We start from the raw sequence: 22,629 nt of genomic DNA, 5'->3' as shown, positions 1-22,629 counted from the left end.
CAAGTGGTTGCATATGAGTCAAGGAAGTTAAAGAACTAAGAGCAAAACTACACTCCTCATGATCTGGAACCAATCGCCATTGTGCATGCCCTCCAAATGTGGATGCACTACTTGATAGGGAAGCCTTTCAAACTTCTATCAGATCACCATGACCTAAAGTACATCCAACAGATTATGACTTTGACATTAGCTATATTGAAGGTAAAGAGAATAATGTAGCAAATGCCTTGAGCCAACAAAGGCATATTTCTACTATGGTCATCATAAATTTTAGATTAAGGGATAAAGTATTACAACATTTAAAACCAGATGAACTCTATGCAGAGGTCAGTCATGCTCTTCTCAGGGACCCATAGGACCCCAGGTACAAAGATATTAGAACAGAAGAAGATGGATTATTAAGGTATGGTGATAAGATGTACATACCCAAAGCACCGGAAACCCAAAAAATGATCTTAGAAGAATTCCACTTTGCTCCTTATTCAGGACATCCTAGAGTGATCAAAATGATGATAGATATAAAACCACTATATTTTTGAAAGGGGATGAAAAGAGAAATAACGGATTATGTGGTGAGATGTCTAGAGTGCCAAAGAGTCAAGGCAGAACATCATTATCCAAATGGCCTCCTATACCCAAACAAAGTACCAGAATGGAAGTGGTAGAGAATTTCCATGGATTTTGTACAAGGACTACCCATGACTCGAAGCAAACACAACACTATTCTAGTAGTGATAGATAGATTGACCAAGGTGGCTCACTTCATACCTTGCAACCTAACCGATGGAGCACTAGAAATTGCTCACAATCATGAGAGATTTTCAAACTTCGTGGAGTTCCGAAGAATATTATCTCAAACAGGGATGCTAGAATAACCTCTAGATTTTGGCAAACACTATTCTTGGGCTTGGGGACTAAGTTAAATGTTAGCTTAGCTTATCATCCCGAGATTGATGGTCAGACAAAAAGAGCAAACCAAGTTTTGGAAGATCTTTAAGAATTTATTGTATGGACCGACAATACCAATGGGAAATGTATCTACCCTTGGTGGAATTTTCTTATAATAGTTACTATCAATCCACCAGTAAAATGGCATCCTTTGAGGCCCTATATGATCGCAAATGCAAAACCTCGGTAAGCTAGAACCATGTAGAGGATGCCACCATACACCACAGACTCACCCTGGTTAGAATGACCAATAGAAGAGGGTGAAGAGGTAACGAAAAACTATGCAAAGGAAGAACAACAATCAGAATTATCATAGATGATAAATTTTATAATAAGTTTCTACAAATTTCCAAGTAAGCTCATGTTTGTCCAATACATATACCATGTTGTCAATTTGAGCGGTGGTGATCGGGTAACATGAACCCATCTAAATCCTTGGCCAAAGTCGTTTAATGACATGTCCCTGGGGAGAGCCTTTCTTGTTAATAGCTTGTGTGGGGATTTATAAGGTTCATGGTTGGAAGGTTAAGCCTAAGCTACTGCTTCTCTTACTAGAAAGTCGAGGCTTGGACAACATCATTAAACATCTCAACCAAATTTTGTATGTTTCCTTTTCCAATCTTTATCATGAATTTTCTTTCTTGTAATTTATATACATATATCATGGAATGGATGGAAAGGATTTAGTTTCTCTTGTATCGCTATAGAAATCAGTTAGTTAGTTAATCAATATTTCAATTATTTTCACATGAAATGGATTTAAGATGCTTACTTCGATAATATTGTTGTGTATTACATTCTAAACTGCTTTATTTCTTAATATAGTATTTAATTTCAGTTTAGGAAATTTGTAATATCTTATCTTATCTTATCAAACCCCCTGTAAGTATCTTGTAGTTTTATAAGACTATTAGTAGAGTTAGCCTTGGAAATGCATTCTTTGTTTGACCTTTCAATATTTCTAACCTCTAATTGCATTTCTGGCAATGCATGAACAACATCTTCTCCATTAGCCTCCACATCCATTGTATAGGTAGCCTCTTCTTCTAGCCTATTACCATCACAGATGATAGACTTCAATCTCTTCTTGGATGAAGATGGTTTCCTAATCCATTGTAGGACTAATTACTAGGCATTCAGAGTTTTGTGTTTAGGTTTAGAAGGGGAATCTCAAGACCAAGTTTAATAGTATTCACATCTAGGAGACCACAAATAGTTGGGGGTTTAGGGTTTTGAACAAACTCACCATTCTTATGATTATTTACAAATTTGTCCTACAGGGCTTCAAGCTCTTTTTGTAATTGTTGGTTGGTGGTCAAAGAAAGTCGATTATATTTGTTAGCAAGACTAGTTTTATGGTTAGCATTGCTATGAAAAGGAGCAATTTTAGGTCTAATTAGAGGACAATATTTCCTCCTACATATGGCCTTTCCTACACAAGAACACAAACACTAAACTGTCCGAGGAAGGTGACAGGACACGGAAAAAGTTGGCCCTCAATATAAAATGTTAATTCATCAAACGTTTCCACCTTGGGATTGTTGGTAAATAGATTTGTCACAGTAGAATGTGCCCAATGGAGTGTGTGGCAAACTGTTCACAACAATTGGATAGGCCTTTGAATATCTGGCCTTCCTTTGCATTTAGAGGGGCAGCTCCCTCGTAAGATAAAATTTGTGCTTTTTCAATAAAGATAAATAAAACTTAGAAAATAGAAAGGAAAACCATTGACAGCGAATGCACCACACGCCTTCAACATTTTCATAAAAATGATGTAACCATTAATGAGAGCAATCAAGGACTACACTTGAGAACTTTCACCAACACATGCTAATTCAACCATTCATGAATACTCACACCATACCATGGAAATACTCATAAAATGAATCAACACTCAACAATTCAGACCCTTAGAAAGAGAACGCCAAATGTACTTCCTTTATTTCCTTGCACCAAGAAAGTAAGAAATAACTGATTACAAAAACAACAATTGTACACACTTTCCAAAAATTGTTTTGTTATCAGAGCATAAGTGTTCCTTGTCACCAAAATTGAACTGTATTCTCCTCTCTTGCAGCTGTAGAACTTCTCAATTGCAAAAGAAGAACCCTCTTACAATAGTTTTCTCCCATTATATAAATTTTGCCAAGAAGTTGGGCAACTGCCCTAACTTACTTCTTACCAAACTTCTATTGCCTTCCGTCACTTTTACTCCCATGATAAGTGCAATATTCATTTTGCACTTTACAATAATATTAATTCTTAAAGAATTAATATATTTTATATTGTGACATAGTTGACTTGGAGAGAAAAATTTAGGGTTGCAAAACCTTAGATAACAGGGATTAATAGCAACGAGCACATGGGCATCATTATGTGATAGAACGCTACTAGTTTGATCAACCCTAATGACATTACCAAGGTGAGCTAGTGCCTAAGGGATAAAGTTCTAAAGGCAAGGAGGGATTTTCCCTATTGTGACCCATCTAAGGCAAGATAAGGCCACAACTTCATCAAGAATTGCATCAGGTGTCCAAGGTGGGGCACAAAAATGCTATCTCCTAATGTTTAGTATTGTTTCTCCACCACATCTTTCTGATGCCTAGAGCTACAAACGAAAACGATGAACAAGCCTTTCCGAATTGGTCTAAAGTAAAAGAACTGATACCCAAATTTCTTTTTCCCAACATCCAAGATCTAATCATTTATGAATTTCCTAGAGGGTAAAGAGTTCACATCTTGAGCAACCAAAAAGATAACAAAACCTTTAAGTTTGTTCTTTTCCAAATCTACAACAACAACCATGGAAACATTAGGTTTGATAATAATCAACCCAGTGTTAGAAATCTTACCTCTAGGGTCAATGGTCGATGATTGCCTAAAGCTCGCCTATGGCTGCTAGAAGAAGCATGCTCCATTTGGTATTGGTGTCTTGTTTTCCACCGTCTCCTTAAAGGTTTTGGCATGCCCAAGAGAAGTGCTTTGGTTTTTTGAGCCATAAACTTGATCGTTAGTGCCCATAAAAAGTTCACACAGCTTGGTGAGGTGTGATCAATAAATGCGAGGGACCTTCCGTAGGAACATTTTGTAGGAAGAAAGGTCTCCTCGAAAGATGCGAGGTTATAGAGCCTCCATCTATTCTAATTAAATAAGTTTTTAAAAATTAATTAATGCACGTGAGAAAAGTGATAAATGATATAATTAAATTATGTATTATATAATTATAGAGGAAAAAAACAAATTAAGTTAATTAAGTAATTTAAAAATTATTTAACCAATTTAGAAGAAATAGAAGGACGAAATAAACTTAACAAATCAAACAATTAAGAATTGTTTAATTATAAGAGATGAAGAAAATTGGCTTTAGTTATTTAATTAATATAATATTAAAAAAACCCTTAAAATATACCCCGGGAAAAAAAGCCTTAATCATTTTAAAGTAACATCTACCATCAAAGCTTAAAATTCACAAGTTATTAATAAATGGTATTTAGACATGCTGTTAGTATCTGTCAATCCAATCAATATTGTTTCTTGTTTCCTTCTAAAGCATCTTCTTACGTCGAGAAGTTTTGACAAGGTAGTCAGTTGATGACCAATATGTACCTCGTCTTGCTGATAGAGCTAAAATTTATACACTGACTATTTTGAAGTGACAGACAACACTTAGTATATGATTTAACGAAATCCTTTAACCCCAAGATTGAACAGTTCTTAAATCAGTTTTATAATTTTACCATGCCGATTTCCACAAATTCAATAACCTCTTTAACCCAAAGATTGAACAGTTCTTAATTCAGTTTTATAATTTTACCATGCAGATTTTCACAGATTTAATATCCTGACTAATTTAACGTGGCAGTCAAACACTTGATCTATGATTGCCATCCGAGAAAATTCTTGAGCCCCAAGATTGAAAGACAATTTTGAAAACTACCCTGCCTTGAAATTGAACTGAACTGCCCTTTATTATTGACCAGTCACTCCTACCTGGTAAATCTTGAAGAAGCATATGAAGGTATCATAACACTTGATTTGATTTTTAGCCAAGAATGCAATCTTGTTAACTGCTAGAGCTTCACGTCATTTAGTGTGAGCAAGAACAATCTTTCGAATGATTGGAAGCCATTGAGTAACTAACTTCCCACGCATCAGAAGGTTTGGAGTCTGCATGTGGAACATGTCTGGGATGCTTTTCTTTCTTGTCTCCTCTAAGCTGTCGCAGAGCATGTGGAAGAGCTGGCATCAAAGCATCCATGCATTCAGCCACGGCATTAGGGTTTCCTGGCATATTGATTATCTGTAGGTGACATATAAAACAGGGGACCTTAGCATCATATTCAATTATCTTACTCTGTATGAGTAGATTGACTATTTTTGAAGTTCATCATGGTAACATATTACTCTAAATCAAAGAAATGAAATGAAAGATTTTAATGATATCTATGAGACTAAGCAGTCTGAGGGACCAAAGGACCGCAATACTAAGCAATTTCTATATTTCTTTTCATTTCCAATCTGTTATGGATCTTAACCAAAAAATCTAGCAGCTTGATTCATCTTGTCAACTTCAAATAAGCAATGCATGCTGGCTGCTTTCAAGATGACATCATAATAAGTGCGGATGTGACAAATTTTGCTCTTAGCCCTTAAATAATGCATTTTCAACTTACCAAGGTTGAGCCCCGAATACCAGCAACAGCACGAGAGAGCACTGCTGTTTTTGTTACCTGGTAACCAGAAGTACAAGACTATGTAAGATATGAGACAATAAAACTATGATCTGTGAGCTGAAATATTGACGGGAGAATCTTTCAGATATAAAATAATTAGTAAAGAAAATGTTATATATTTAATATATTAAATTAAGTCATAAATCATCCATGATTAAATCTTCTGATTACTAGCACTTGCACCAACAGGGTGCAATGGCTACGATAGCAAAATATGGTTTTATGCTTTGCTTTGTCTATTTCAACACTAAAGGTTGTTCTCCTAGGTCTGGATAACGTTCTTTGCATAGTCTATATTTGTAATTCATCACGCTAACAAGAGCCATTTCTTCTAATTACTAGCACTTGCACCAACAGGGTGCAATGGCTACGATAGCAAAATATGGTTTTATGCTTTGCTTTGTCTATTTCAACACTAAAGGTTGTTCTCTTAGGTCTAGACAACATTCTTTGCATAGTGTCTATTTGTAATTCATCACACTAACAAAAGCCATTTACATATGCATTCCTATTCATTCTTTGCATAGTGTATATTTGTAATTCATCACACTAACAAAAGCCATTTACATATGCATTCCTATTGTTTTATTGTACCTCTATGTTGCCATAAAATCTAATGTGGCTTGAATTAAATTAAATTCTAAAACTTTCTTCATATTATTTCAAATTTTAACCCTGTTTTTTTTTGTCTGATTTTTTTGACTTGAAAGGGTTATTCAAGGTAGACTCCTTTTTTCTTGAAAGGGGTTCTCAAGGTACAGTTTTTTACTATTTTAGGAGTGTATTTTTTCATTTTTAGGCAAGATGGGAAATTGTTTAATGATAAATTACACTATGAAACAAATATATAACATTACATTTATAACTTGTTATCAAATAAAATTGTACTTTTCAAAATATATAATTCTAATCCTTTTTTAATTTTCATTTGATTCAATATATAATTATTTAATTTATAAATTCAATTTGTTATAATAATCTAACACTTTATTCTCAAGGAGAGAATATTTACGCATTCATTGAATTCATTTCAATTAGTCTACTAAATCATCATAAAGATTAAAATTTGAAAACAAAGCTTATATTTTAAATAATAGCAAACTTATCATTTCTTTCTATTTAAAATTTTTTTTTGTTAGTTCACATTGAAAATAGTAAGTGTAACATTTTCTTTTACATTTTTTAAACTTTTGTAATTTAGTACGTTAGATAAAATAACGATTATATAAAAAATTGAATAACAAGTCCACCATTGTTTAGATTTGACGTATGAAATAGTTGAATTGTAGTAAGTAAACTTTATATATATTATTAAATCAACAATCTCGTAATGAAAGTTTTTTTTAATGTATTTTACCATTCTAAATTGTTATATCTTATTTTTTATTTTTTATTCTCATAAATGGATATAAATTATTTAAACATTTTTTTATTAATTTTTTTTAAAATTTAAATTCTATACAATAATTTTTCTAAATAATTATTTAAAGGTGAATATTTTAGAAAAAAATTATACTTTTTAATCTATAATTTGCTCTATTAAATCTTCAAACTCCTTTAAAAACTTGTAGTCAAATAATCTTTAAGATAAAATTACCAAAAGTGACTGTATGATAATATGATCTTCACGAAACTATATCTTTTGACTTCAAGAGTTTCATAAACCTGAGCGCTGACAATCCCAATGGTATCCCTCACAATAATGGATACCTCCATGAACGATTCAGAAAAAATGTTTTTTATATGTGCAGTAATGTGTTCTTAAAATTCTTATACTTGAGGTACCTAGTCTAAATGAATACAATCCATTTTGTTGAAGCAATGATAAAAAAATTCTCAGTACAAAGACAAATAGTGTTTTGAATTCTTGAAATTGGGTAATGTCTCTGGGTCCAAAAAAATAGTGTTTTATTGGAGAATCAGTCAAGCAGCGGACAATAAGAAAATATACTCATAATCACAGGTCCCTAGCTCCTTAAAAACAATAAGTAAATTGAAATCTCGATTGCCTGGCTTAGGCTATTTGTAGCTGGTTTCCAATCTTTGAAAGCCACAACCTCAGGAGTAAAATATAAACACTTCGCTTTAAGACACAGACCGAGATTGCTATGCCCTTAATATTGGTGTATATAGGGTTATGAATAGTCAACTTCTGCCTATCTTAATCATTAATAAAGTCATGTTATCATCATTATATTATTATTTAGGTAGGTAGGTTGGCCTAGCTGTTATGTAGGGTTGTGTCTATTCAACCTAAGCATGATTAGGTATATATAGGAGGTTGTGAGTCTTATTTCAACATCATATTGTGAAGTGTGTTCTCATTGGAGATATTTGGAGGTTGCCCCCTCAAAGTGGCCTGTTACTTTCAATTATTATCAAGTATTTATATAATATTTCATATTATTTTTTCTATTGTGCAAGTCATTTCATTACAAGTGGTATCAGAGCATAATCTTGGCACCATAGAGGCAAGATTTTTTCTCAACATTGGAGCAATTTGGGGAAGAGCATAACTTTCAGATTTTAACAATTTTTCAAATATCTTTAAAGGGTTTTTGAAAACCATATTAAAGAAGCTATAGTCCAAAATTTAGAGGAATTGGAGCAAATTTGAGAAAATTATTGTAGAATAACTATTACTACACAATTTATTGAAATCTTCATATCTCTCACATCCTACCGAATTGGAGTATAACTTGTATTGGGTTTTTTAATACATAGTAGAGGAGCCTAAATTTCAAAACTTGGAAAAAAAAAAGAGCAAGATATTGCAAAATTTGGAAAATTCTCTCTCAAGGCAGCAAATTTGGTAATTTTTTTGGGGATTTTTCCGAGTAAGGGTATCTTGGCCTTAGTAAGTTAAAGTAAAAAAATAAATAAATAAATTAGAGAATTTACATTTCATTTGTGTGAAATATTGGTTTCCATCATGATGGGGCCTTCAACAAGAGGCAAAAAGAATGCTACCACACCAGGGAAATCCTCTGATCAAGAGTGGGAAGCAATAGAGGATAGTAGTCCCAATGAGGAACTTAGTAAGTTCAAGAAAGAGGTTAAGAGGTATATGTGTGACCTACGAGGAGATATATCAGAGATACAAAGCATGTTAAGAACCTATATGAATGAAACAAGGAAGGAGCTCTCAAGCAATCAAGTCGACTAATAATGACATCCTATGGGATCTAGGAATTTTTTTCCAGAGGTGGATATGCGCAAATTTGATGGTAAGGATCCTCTAACATGGATAAATCAAATGGAGATTTTTTTTGAAGTACATCAAATCCCATATGGACAAAAAGTCATGATGGCTTCCTTGTATCTAGAACCAGATCAATTCATTTGGTATCATTGGCTTTGTACTCATAGGAGGAGAAAGGGTCTCACTGTATCATGGTCAATTTTTTATAGAAGAACTCCAAGCACAATATAGCAATAGTGTGACAAAAACTTCTTTAGCCAACTTGCTAAACTTCAACAAATAGGATCAGTTAAGGATTATATTCAAAAATTCCAAAATCTATCCTTAAGGGTGGATACAATTACAAAGGAGAACTTGAATGATTTATTCTTGGGTGGTCTAAAGGATCACATTCAACATGAGGTACACATGTTTTGTCCCAGCTCAGTAAATCAGTCTTTTATATTGGCACCCAAGGTAGAGGAGAAGTTCTTGATTCCTAGAAAGCAAGGGGATAATGTGACAAGAGAAAAAGGATATTCAACACCTTCTCTTCCTCAACCTACTAGGTTTACTCCACAACAAATTGAGGAGAAAAGAGCAAAAGGGTTGTGTTTCAATTGTGATAGAAAATATAGTCGAGGAAATAAATGTAGTGAAAAGAAATTGTTCTATATTGAAGGTCCAAGTGAGGATGAAGAGGATGAGCCCATATCAAAGGAGGATAGATAGTCAGGCGAGGAATCACATGATTCTCAACCAATCATTTCTTGTCATGCACTCTTAGGTTTCAGTGCACCACAAACTCTCAAGGTAATGGGTTTCTTAAAGAAGCAGAAAGTAACAGTGTTGATCAACTCAGCTAGTACTCATAATTTCATCAACAAAAAGTTGGCAACTCTTCTAAATTGTTTTCTATATCAAGCCCCAGAGTTTCAAGTTTTGATTCAGATTGGGGCATAGTTAGTTGTTCAGGGAGGTGTCATAGCATCAAATTATCCATGGGAGATTATCAACTTGATACCCCAATGTATGCGATATCCATGGGTGCAGCGGATATTATTTTGGGAGTACAATGACTTACTACATTGGGAACAATTGAGATGAACTTCCAAGAAATATTCATGTGATTTCAATCAAAAGGAAAGGTAGTGGAGCTAAGGGGATTGAAGGCAAAATCCCCAAAGATGGTAAGCTCTCATCAAATGGAAAAGTTTCTTAAGAAAGGTGTGGATGGATTTGTGGCCTAGATATGTTCATTAGAAGTCTCTCAATCTAATGCTCTTACTCATCCAGATTTACAAGCAATAATTGATCGCCACTTAGTGATTCTTGGAGATATGGCTAAAGGACTTCCTCCTAAGAGGGATCATGAGCATGCCATACAACTAGTTCCAGTGGAGCTAAGGGGATTAACGACAAAATCCCTAGAGATGGTAAGCTCTCACCAAATGCAAAAGTTTCTTAAGAAAGGTGTGGATGGATTTGTGGCCTAGATATGTTCATTAGAAGTCTCTCAATCTAATGCTCTTACTCATCCAGATTTACAAGCAATAATTGCTCACCACTCAGTGATTCTTGGAGATATGGCTAAAGGACTTCCTCCTAAGAGGGATCATGAGCATGCCATACAACTAGCTCCAGGGAGCCAACCACCAAACATTAGGCCTTAGAGGTACCCACACATACAAAAAAGTGAGATAGAAAAAATTGTTGAGGAAATGCTAGAGCCAAGAATTATCAGGCATAGCCAAAGTGCTTACTCCTCACCTGTTGTGATGGTGCGTAAGAAGAATGAAACTTGGCACATGTGTCCAGATTATAGAGTGCTCAACAAGTACAGCATTAAAGATAAGTCTCCTATTCTAGTCATTGATGATCTTCTAGATGAATTAAATGGAGCTATATATTTTACCAAGTTAGATCTTAGATCGAGTTATCACCAAATTCAGATTAAGGAGGAAGATATTTGTAATACAGTATTTTGAACTCACGAGGGTCATTATGAATTTTTGGTGATGCCATTTGGTCTTACCAATGCACTATCTACATTCCAAAGTTTGATGAATTCCATTTTTAAGAAGTTCTTGAGAAAGTTTGTGTTAGTGTTTTTTGATGATATATTAATTTATAGCAAGACTTGGGAAGAACATTTGCAGCATGTAGATTAAGCATTACAATTACTCGAAGATTATCAACTCTATGCTAAGCCATCCAAGTGTGCTTTTGGTCTTAAGGAGGTAGAGTATTTGGGACACATAGTTTCACATGAACGAGTAAAGGTGGACCCTAACAAAATTAAGGCTATCATGGAATGGCCTATTCCAAAAACTATTAAAAAGCTGAGGGGTTTCTTGGGATTGACACGATACTATAGAAGATTTGTGAAGAATTATGGTCGTATAGCAACACGCCTCACCACTCTATTGAAGAAGGATTCTTTTCATCATAATGAATCTGCTAATGTATCATTTGAGCAATTGAAGAAGGCTATGTGTACAACTCTAGTGCTTGCCACTCCAGACTTCACCAAGGAATTCATTGTGCAATGTAATGCTTCTGGAAATGGGATAGGAGCAGTTCTCATGCAAGAAGGTTGACCAATTACTTTTGAGAGTTGTCAATTAAAAGGTGATGTTCAAAAATTTGTGGCTGAATGTTTGGTTTGTCAAAAAAATAAAGGGGAAACAATTAACTCACCAGGTCTCTTGCAGCCTTTATCTATTCCTAGCCAACGTTGGGAAGAGGTATCCATGGACTTTATTACAGGGCTTTCCAAATCTAAAGGCCATAATGTCATCATGGTAGTAGTTGATCACCTCACTAAATATGCACATTTCATTGCATTATCACATCCTTTTACAACAAGTATATTGGCAAAAATTTTCTTGGAGTATATCCAAAAGCTACATGGTACACCTAAGGTTATTGTTAGTGATTGTGATCCTATCTTTACTAGTCACTTTTAGAAAGATTTATTCTCATGTTTGGGTACTCAATTGCTTCATAGTTCTTTATATCATTCTCAATCAGATGGGCAAATTGAGGTTGTTAATAAATGTTTGGAAGGATATCTATGTTGTTTCACTTCAGAAAGACAATTTCAATCAGTAGATTGGCTACTTCTTGCAGAATGGTGGTACAAGACTTCTTTTCATAGCTCATCAAAAGTGTCTCCGTTTTTGGCACTTTATGGATATCATCCTCCTTCCATCACATCATCGTTAAAGGTGTCACCAAGAGTTCAAGGAGTAGAGCACCACTTGCTTCATCAACAAGAAGTACTTTCAAGACTCAAGGAGAATTTAGCTATGGCACAAAATCGAATGAAACAACAAGTGGACCAACATTGTAGTGAAAGAAATTTTGAAGTTAGGGACTGGGTGTTCTTGAGATTGCAGTCTTATAAACAAATCTTAATGAAGCAACAAAAAAAGAATAATAAGTGGTCTCCAAGATATTATGGACCATACCAAATCATGCAAAAGATTGGTAGTGTTTCCTACAAGCTTGGGTTGCCACCAACAGCAAAGATACATCTAGTTTTTCATGTTTCTTGTTTGAAGAAGGTAATTGGGCACAATATTCCTACTCAAGCAGTACTACCAGAACTTGATGAAGAAGGAAGAATAATTTTGGAACCAAAGTGCATTCTTCAAACACGCACGAAGAAGCCGAGGAACAGAACCCTGACTCGGTATCTCATCCAATGGAGGAACTTACTAGTTGAAGAGGCCACATGGGAGGATGGAGAGTTCATTCAAAAGAATCCACACTTGGTTAGCATTGAGGACAATGCTTCTTTCAAAAGAGGGGGCATGGTATGCCCTTAATATTGTTGTACATAGGGTTATAAATAGTCAACTTGTGGCTATCTTAATCCTTAATTAAATCATGTTATCATTATTATATTATTATTTAAGTAGGTAAATCGGCCTAGGTGTTATGTAGGGTTGTGTCTATTCAACCTAAGCGTAATTTAGGTATATGTAGGAGGTTGTGAGTCTTATTTCAACATCATATTGTGAAGTGTGTTCTCATTGGAGATATCTGGAGGTTGCCCCCTCGAAGTGGCCTATTAGTCTCAGTTATTATCAAGTATTTATATAATATTTCATAATATTTCTTCTATTGTGCAAGTTACTTCATTACAGAAGTGGCCAATGTAGGGTTTTACAAAAATAAAATTGTAAATTCAGAGGCACAAATTTAAATATCAGTGCTCCAATCCCACAAGTATCCTTCTTGTAGCCGAGACATTTGCAAGTCCACCCTAAACGTAGAGTATAAATAGTTGATCATGAGATGATGCCAGATTGAACAAGCATTTAGAGTTGCTAGAAAGAGCACCTCGGGCCTACTGCGATCCGTGGTTTACATGTTCGCTCTCTCGTTTTCAATATGGATCCTTTTTTGTTTAGAATTGGTGTTGACCAACAATAGTAGGATAGATTTTTGGCACAAATTTCTGATGTCCGACATTGAAATTTCGCTTTAGCGCAGATTGTCACCACAAATTCCTGACGTTAGATATTGAAAACAAGCTAGCATCCCCGCACAAAACAGCCTATCAGCTAATAAGAAATTATAATTAAAACAAAATCCCAAGCCAAAAACACATGGAAATAGAAGGTCTCTCATTTTGAGTTTTCTTTCACAAGACTATTTAAATAGCATCCAATTGGGTTTTAAAAAATCAAAACAGTAGGTATAAAATTCAAAGACAAGCAGTTACATTCATAATATATGGAGAACCAGTTGCAATGGACATCATGAGAGTATTTGCCAACCGTGCAAAGAAAGTTATCCATAACAATTAGGAGAAGTTCAAGTATGATCAGTAAGATGATGAACTCGAGCAAAGATAACAAATTGAACTACGCAAGGTCAACCCACATTTGCTAGGTTGGATTGCATTTGCTGAATAAAATCTACAAGGGATTGGTTCTACACCTACAGTATTGATCACAATTGTCACCAAACAGAATCCGAAAGGAGGAGGTGTCCACTTTCAAAAGGATCCTTCTAGGGCCCAAGAGAGATGCTTCAACACTACTAGTACTCATTTTTTGGGGTGGAGAGCACAGTTTTAAGCAGTGGTGGCAAGATTAATTGTTGTATTGATCTAAAGAAGGCTAATAGTTCCTTGAGTTCTGCAAGATCATTTTGGGCTCAACAAGCTCATTTTGATTTACTTACAAAAATCCTTTCTCTTTCCCGCACTACAAGCTACCTACCTTCCAAAAAGACAGCCGTACCAAGTGAAGATTCCCAATTTTTCCTCAAACCCCTTGATTTTGTTGGACAACTGATTCTTGCTATTCATACTTCCTATGTTCATATTCCCAATACCAATATGGCTACTGGACAATGGGGAGCAACTTTTGGTCCATTGAATCTTGTAGCACCATTACATACATTACCCCAAGGCACCATAAGAATTTTCCCAAATTCGACGGGGATGGAAAATAACACCTTGATGAAAACATTAAAGCTTTCTATATTGTTGTAGGAGTTTTTGGGGTGGAATATGAAGACATATTTGTAAGACTCTTTATTGACACCTTACAAGGTATAGCAACTAATTGGTTCAAGCCTCTTTATTAAGCCTCTTTCTCAAGCCAAGTTCCTTGATAGATTCAAGCCTGCAGAAGATGAACATGCTCTCCTAGCACAACTCACACAAATGAAGGCAAATGGTGGAATGCAAGAAACTAGCCAATAAACTAGCCAACTGAATTCTCACTGCTTCTCAATCTACTGTTGCAAATTTGAAGTGTTTCTTCATTAATACTCAACTTCCAGAAGTCAGTTTCTTGTTGAGAAGGGTTGCTCCTACTACTTTGAGTCTCGCACAAACTCTGGCAACAGAGATTGAAGATGATCTAATACTTGCAGGAAAGATTTGTAAGGATTCCAATTGATTCAAAAATAATTCCTATACGGAATCCTCTTCATCGGGTTCAATTGATTCATTCTTTAGAAGCTGGCAAATGAACTTCTTGCTCTTAAGAATTAAATATCTCAAGGGTCATTTGTTGTTCCATAAAAGGATACCAAGACGGTCATATCCTAATGTTGCAAATGACTATGCAGCTAAGAACCAAAACAAGCTTCCTCCTCCTCCGGAAAGGCTTGCACTTGAAGCGCCACAAAGTAACTCAACTGCTGATTACTATGCAGTTGATCCTACTAATGACAATCAAGAAGACTATCTTCCCAAGGATAATGATACTCTCTATCATGAAGATAACCGAGCAGCTCGCGACTCTACTATCAGGAACGTCCAATATGACGATGAGGACCATGAGATTGATTTTGTAGTCTTGCGCGGTCATGACACATTCTAAAAAAAAGCTAGCTCAACAAAAAGAAGAGGCTGTAAAGAAAATGGAAGCTCCTCAAATGCTTGTCACCACTACAAAGAGGGGAACAGCTCTGCCTAGCCTACCTATTGATCTAGTTCATAGACTAAGTGTTGATCTTCCTTTTCCTTCATCTAGTATTTCAAAGCCTAGTATGCCTAATTCTAATGCTCAACCTCAAGCTTAAAGTTTCAATTCCTCCTTAGCTAGTTCTTTCCAAGCTTTTGATCTCATAGATCATGCTAAGAGGACTAACATCCAAGTGTTTGAGGTAGAATACCTACAAGCATATCTAGATCAGTTGGATAGGCTTATCAAAGAATCACAACTTGTTCAACCTCATTTGATTGCCCTTGAATCTTAAAGTATGCCCAATAACATAGATACTATCACATCCTTGGTTCCAAGAAAGATTGAACCTTTCTACCTTTACTTGTTGATTAATGGTTTCAAGATGAGCAATTATGTAATAGATTTTGGTGCCTCTGACAATGTCATGCCAACTAAGGTTGTTGATGCTTTAGGATTAACTTTGGCAGAATGCTTTGGTAATTGCTACTCTATGGAAAATAAGCAAGTACCACTGAAAGGACAAATAAAAGACACTCAATTTGCCTTTACCTCCTTCCCGAACAAAACGATCAAGATGACCGTTTTGGTTGTAGATGTTCCTACTTCTTATGGCATGTTACTTGGCTGTAATTTTTGTAAGGATGTAGTTGGTGAACTCAATATGGGTAGACTAATGCCAGAATACCTGTAAAAGGTGTTATGGAGAAGTTGCACCCTAAGAGAGAAACAAAATATGTGGTGGTCAAATCTAATGATCCACATTCGTAGATTCTTTTTGAATCAACTGGAATGGTTAATTATTACCTACATCCTAGAAAAGTATCAGAATTTGCAAAGGACTGGATAGGCTCTGAAAGTTCCTCATCGGTTTCAAACACTAAAAGCCATAGAAGATCTAAAAGACTGTTATTGATGCAGGAGCATCTTGGGTTTGCTTGGTGACTACTTTGGAGTTCATGGGAGGAGGCTCAATAGTTGCTTTGGAGGGTTCTTGGACTAGTACTCGGTCAAAGAAGGACTGGTGCTCGGAATGGTCTGAGAGCTTGACATGGTCTTGGAGCTTTGGAGCTCAGTATGGTCTTGGAGCTCGGCATCGTTTGTTGTGCTCAGCATGTGTTGGAACTCGACAGTGCTTGTGGGAGCTCGGCGATGCTTTGGAGTTTGCTGTCACTCTACATTGTGTTGGTGTTGATTGGAGTTCTAAATGCATTTTGCATGTGATCGTGTCGTGGATGGATTTGGGAGTTTGTGTGGACCTATTTGTGGTCTTGGTCGTCTCTCCTATGTGCATTTAAATCTGTATTGTAAACTTGGGGCTTGTCCTAAGTATTTTGTGTGGTTATCGCTTGTTAACTGTGGGTTAATGCGAGAGTTAACATTTTGTATTTAATGTTTGTTGTGAGCCGACTTGTGGCTTAAATATGCATTTAATGCAAGGGGTTTATTTAATTTGTAATTGCTAGGCCGACTTGTGGCTTAGTTGGGTATAAGTAGGGGGTCTTGTGGAGTCTTTTAGTCATTTATTCATGGATTGTTTCATTCATTTCAGAGGATTGAGTTTGGAGAGTAGTTGAAGAGTGAGTTTTCCAGAGTCTGTGGACAAAGCGCCGAATGTGAGGCAGTTTACAGCAGGATTGTGGTGGAGTTACAAGTTTGGAGAAGAGCTAGTGGTTGTGGTTTAGAAACAAGGAGGTTGCTTGGTGTCTTGCGAGCACAAGTTGAGATCTTGGAGATTTCTACTAGATTGTTGTTATGTTATAGATCTAGGCTAGCTGGGATAGGATTTGAGTTGGATCGTGAAGGATCTTGCAGAACTGTTATTGTAATTGGTGTTGTACTTGGCCCTAACCCGAAAGGCCTTACAGCTAGACATATTGCATGTAAATAGTTGTTTTATAAATACCTACAAGCATATCTAGATCAATTGGATAGGCTTACCAAATTTGTCAAAGAATCACAACTTGTTCAACCTCATTTGATTGCCCCTAAATCTTAAAGTATGCCCAATAATTTAGTTACTATCACATCCTTGGTTCAAGAAAGATTGAACCTTTCTACCTTTCCTTGTTGATTAATGGTTTCAAGATGAGATTTTCTGTCATAGATTCTAGTGCCTCTAACAATGTCATGCCAACTAAGGTTGTTGATGCTTTAGGATTAACTTTCACAAAATGCTTTGATAATTGCTACTCTATGGAAAATAAGCAAGTACCACTAAAAGGACAAATCAAAGACACTCAATTTGCCTTTGCGTCCTTCCCAGACAAAACGATCAAGATGACCGTTTTGGTTGTAGATGTTCCTGCTTCTTATGGCATGTTACTTGGCCATAATTTTTTTAAGGACGTAGGCGGCGAACTCAATATGGATAGACTAATGTCACAATACCTGTAAAAGGTGTTATGGAGAAGTTGCACCCTAAGATAGAAACAAAATATGTGGTGGTCAAATCTAATGATCCACATGCTAAGATTCTTTTTGAATCAACTGGAATGGGTAACAATTACCTACATCCTAGCAAAGTATCAGAATTTGCAAAGGACTGGACAGGCTTTGAAAGTTCCTCATTGGTTTCGGACACTGAAAGATTTGTTGATGCCATAGAAGATCTAAAAGACTGTTATTGATGCAGGAGCATCTTGGGTTTGCTTGGTGACTACTATGGAGGTCATGGGAGGAGACTCAGTAGTTGCTTTGGAGGGTTCTTGGACTAGTACTCAATCAAAGAAGGACTAATGCTCAACATACTATGGGAGCTCGATGATGCTTTGGAGTTTGTTGTCACTCGCCAATGTGTTGGTGCCAATTGGAGTTCTAAGTGTATTTTGCACCTGATCATGTCATGGATCGATCTGGGAGTTTGTGTGGACCTATTTGTGGTCTTGGTTATCTCTCCTATGTGCATTTACCTTTGTATTGTAAACTTGGGGCTTGTCCTAAGTATTTTGTGTGGTTATCGTGTGTTAACTGCGGGTTAACGCAAGGGTTAACAATTTGTATTTAATGTTTGTTGTGAGCTGACTTGTTGCTTAAATATGCATATAATGCAAGGGGTTTATTTAATTTGTAACTGCTAGGCCGACTTGTGGCTTAGTTGGGTATAAGTAGGGGGTCTTGTGGAGTCTTTTAGTCATTTATTCATGGATTGATTGATTCATTTTAGAGGAGCAAGTTTGGAGAGTAGTTGAAGAGTGAGTTTTCCTGAGTTTGTGGACAGAGCGTAGAATGTGAGGCAGTTTACAGCAAGATTGTGGTGGAGTTACAGGTTTGGATAAGAGCTAATGGTTGTGGTTTAGAAACAAGGAGGTTGCTTGGTGTCTTGTGAGCACAAGTTGAAATCTTGGAGGTTTCTACCAGATTGTTGTTATGTTACAAATCTGGGCTAGTTGGGATATGATTTGAGTTGGATCTTGAGCGATCTTGCAGAACTGTTATTGTAATTGGTGTTGTACTTGGTCCTAACCCAGAAGGCCTTACAGCCGAGCATATTGCATGTAAATAATTGTTTTATAAATAAAGAGTTGCATTTGGTATCAGATCTTGCATTATTGTTGCATTGTTGTTGTGTGGTTATTTGTTGGGGGCTAGGACATCACCTTTTGGGATTCTCCTGCCTTGCACTGCATTAGGTGGTATCAGAGTGAAGGTAGTTCCTGAGTGTGTAGATAGATTGTTGAAGTTGTGGCAGTTTGCACCAGGAATTGGGTTGGAGAAGTAGATCTGAGAAGATCTTGATTTGGTGGTGGATTTTTCTTTCTAGAGTCCTAGATCTCTTGGTTGTGAGGTAGCAGATTGTGGTTCTGACTTGCAATTACAGAGGACTTGCAGATGGATCAATGGTTGCAAAGATGGAAGGCTGATCTTGTTGAGGCATCATCGAAGAGAGTTTGCGTGATGTGTATTACAGATCCGTTGTTCTTGGACTTGTGATTTGGTTCCTAATTGTTCGTGTGAGGTGGCAGATTGCGATCTGACTTGCAAACAATTTGGGTTTATCACAAGGAGTGTGGGAAGGATTTGTTGCAGAGGGTTTGCGAAGATCTTGGAAAATGGCTCTGAGAGGATTGAACCCTGTGATGATTGCGAATCTCCGTGATGTGGTGGAGAGAAATTTTCTCAGATGGTTGCTCGATTGGAAGCTAGTTTGGTTGATCAAGTTAAGGATGAGGTGAGGAAGGAATTTCGTAGATGTTTGTGGAGTGGAGTCTATCATTCCGAAAGAGAGTTGTCTGGCCAATTAGAAGACTTGTTGAAGAGAAGATGGCATAACAAGGTTGAGGTGGAAGAGTTTGGTTTTGTTGATCAGTTTGTGGAGTCTGATATAGAACCTGTAGAGCAACTTGAGATTGTTGTTGAGGGTATTCCCAACCTTGTTAATGTTGGAATGGAGGTTGGTTTTCATGATCAGTTGGCTGAGTCTGACATGGATATTGTAGAGCACTCGATCATGGATGATCTAGTTGATGTTGATGATGAGTTGTATGTTTCAGAGCATCTTGTTGTGAGCAATGAGATTGCTGGTGTTGTGAGTTTGGCATGTGCTGATAAAGATCTACATATTGTTGCTAATGTGGAGTTTGTTGCTGTTAGTGTGGATTCACTAGTTGTTATTGTGGATGAAGATTTGCTACTGAAGCATTATGTTTAGTTTGTTCCTGGAAGTGAGCACGTTGATTGGATGGTTGAGATTCTAGTGTTTGATAGAATGATGCAAATATGGATGATGTGCAGATTGGTTTTCTTCTCCCTGTTGGAGTGGAAGCCTTTGGTGAAGATAAACATGGTTGTTGCTCTCTCTTTCGACACCAAAGTGTGGGACACACTTTTTATTTACCTAGGGAGTCTGATGTAGAAGTATCTTGGGTTTGCTTGGTAACTACTTTGGAGTTCATGGGAGGAGGCTTAGTAGTTGCCTCGGACAGTTCTTGTACTGGTACTCAGTCGAAGAAGGACTGGTGCTTGACATGCTATGGGAGCTCGACATGCTCTAAGAACTCAGCATGGTCTATGGAGCTCGGCATGGTCTGTTGTGCTCAGCATGTGTTGGAACTCGACAGTGCTTGTGGGAGCTTGGCGATGCTTTGGAGTTTGCTGTCACTTGGCATGTGTTGGACTGGACTTCTAAGTGCATTTTGCATGTGATCGTGTCGTGGATCGATTTGGGAGTTTGTCTAGACCTATTTGTGGTCTTGGTTATCTCTCCTATGTGTATTTAAATTTGTATTGTAAACTTGGGGCTTGTTCTAAGTATTTTGTGTTGTTATCCCATGTTAACTGTGGGTTAACGCAAGAGTCAACATTTTGTACTTAATGTTTGTTGTGAGTCGACTTGCGGCTTAAATATGCATTTAATGAAAGGGGTTTATTTAATTTGTAATTTCTAGGCCGACTTGTGGCTTAGTTGGGTATAAGTAGGGGGTCTTGTGGAGTCTTTTAGTCATTCATTCATTTCAGAAGAGTGAGTCTAGAGAGTAGTTGAAGAGTGAGTTTTCCTAACTCTATGGACAAAGCGAAGAATGTGAGGCAGTTTACAGTAGGATTGTGGTGGAGTTACGAGTTTGGAGAAGAGCTAGTGGTTGCGATTTAGAAACAAGGATGTTGCTTGGTGTCTCGCGAGCACAAGTTGAGATCTTGGAGGTTTCTACCATATTGCTATTATGTTACAAATCTGGGCTAGCTGGGATAGGATTTGAGTTGGATCGTGAGGGATCTTGCAGAATTGTTATTGTAATTGGTGTTGTATTTGGCCCCAACCTGGAAGGCCTTACAACCGAGCATATTGCATGTAAATAGTTATTTTATAAATAAAGAGTTACATTTAGTATCAGATCTTGCATTGTTGTTGTGTTTCTGCTGTGTGGTTATTTAATGAGGGCTAGGACATCTCCTTTAGGAATTCTCCTACCTTGCACTGTGTTAGTTATTCCAAATTAACTGCTAGTCACAATTGAAGGAAAAACTTTTACTAAAGATGATCCTATGGATTTTCTTAACAATAAAGAAGATGTTTCAGAAACAGATTCTACTGATTCTCTTGACAGAAAGATTATTCTCATGGTCTGTGAAGCAAGTAGTTCTAGTGACGTTTGGATCATGGAATTTGTTGGAAATTGTGCCTCTATGGGATCCAGAACGAGAATTGTGTTGATTTCACCTAAGGAAGAATTTTTCCCTTTTTCTTACAAGTTGCAATTTCCTAATACTAATAACATGGCTGAATATGAGGCTTTGATATTGGGATGAACATGGTGCAAGCTAAAGGAATTAGGAACTTGCATGTTAAAGCAGATGCTTAGTGGTATGTCAAGTCAAAGGTCAATATCAAGCTAGAAATGATCGACTTAGACATTACTGTGATCTAGCCTAGGACTCCATCAAGTTATTTGATGCCTTCAATAATTTTGTGATCCCTGGAGAGTTGAATGATAGGGCTGATTCACTTGCTATTTCAGCCACTCTACTACTTCCCCATCAAGATTTTGAAAAAATATGAAATGCAATTGGTTTACCAAGTATCCCAGATAATTGTGAACATTGGCAAGTGTTCAATGATGATACTCAGATAATCGATTTTCTAGAAACCAACAAAGGATTTGATTATATGTACTTTGAAGGAGGAAAAAAAAGCCAAATGAAATCATCTCTAAAAAAGATCCTGAAATGTCATATGCCCATTTTAAGATAGAATTTTAATAATAATTAGATAATACAATGTTATTAAATAAATAAAGATAATAATGTTATATTAAAACTAATACTAAAATATAAAACTAGTAAATTATTATTATTTAATCTATATTATTAATGAAATAATATTTAATGTGATATTTTAAATAATTAAAAAATAATAAAATTTCAATAAGTAAATAAAGAAATAAAATAAAATACAAGAGACAATATTGTCGAAAGTATGTTAACTTTCTAAATAGAATTTTATAATAAATAATAATAAAGACAAATAAGTAAATAAATAATATAACATAGAATAATACTAATTAACTTTCAAGAGATGTTTAACAAATAGACATGACTATTTATTTTAGGGAGCGGAAAAAGAAGAGGGGAAGAGAGGAGTTCAAAAAAGAAAAATGGAGGAGGAAAGTAATAAGAAGAAAATAAGGAAGTGACTTTTTGAAATGGTATCAATGATATTGAAAGGATGCGAACCTTTGAAAGGGTCGTAATTATGAATAGTTGCGACTCTTAAAAAATATTGTAACTATAAAGTATTGGAACTTTTCCAAAGGATTTTATTTATGAAGTGTTGTGAATTTTCAAAGGGTTTGTATTATGAAAGGTTGTGACTCTTGGAAAAGAAGAAAAATAAATA

General features: G+C 36.1%; 1 protein-coding gene across 1 annotated transcript in view; it reads right to left on the bottom strand.

Annotated features, from left to right (window-relative positions):
* Positions 1–4,402: 4,402 nt before the first annotated feature.
* B73 (molybdopterin biosynthesis CNX1 protein / molybdenum cofactor biosynthesis enzyme CNX1 (CNX1)) overlaps positions 4,403–22,629 on the bottom strand; it is a 255,040-nt gene continuing 236,813 nt past the window's right edge. Inside the window, exons 13-14 of the mRNA XM_089789691.1 lie at positions 5,622–5,678; positions 4,403–5,248 (exon numbers count right to left, since the gene is read on the bottom strand). Of these exons, the coding sequence (XP_089645817.1) occupies positions 5,036–5,248; positions 5,622–5,678 (270 nt within the window). The 3' untranslated portion in view covers positions 4,403–5,035. The remainder of the gene's footprint in view (positions 5,249–5,621; positions 5,679–22,629) is intronic.

This window comes from Cupressus sempervirens, chromosome 1 (genome assembly GCF_028749045.1).
Source record: "Cupressus sempervirens isolate cs-2001-9-10 chromosome 1, ASM2874904v1, whole genome shotgun sequence".
Classification (NCBI taxonomy): Eukaryota; Viridiplantae; Streptophyta; class Pinopsida; order Cupressales; family Cupressaceae; genus Cupressus; species Cupressus sempervirens.
Note: the sequence above shows the minus strand (reverse complement) of the source record. Positions and strands in the feature narration are given on the sequence as shown.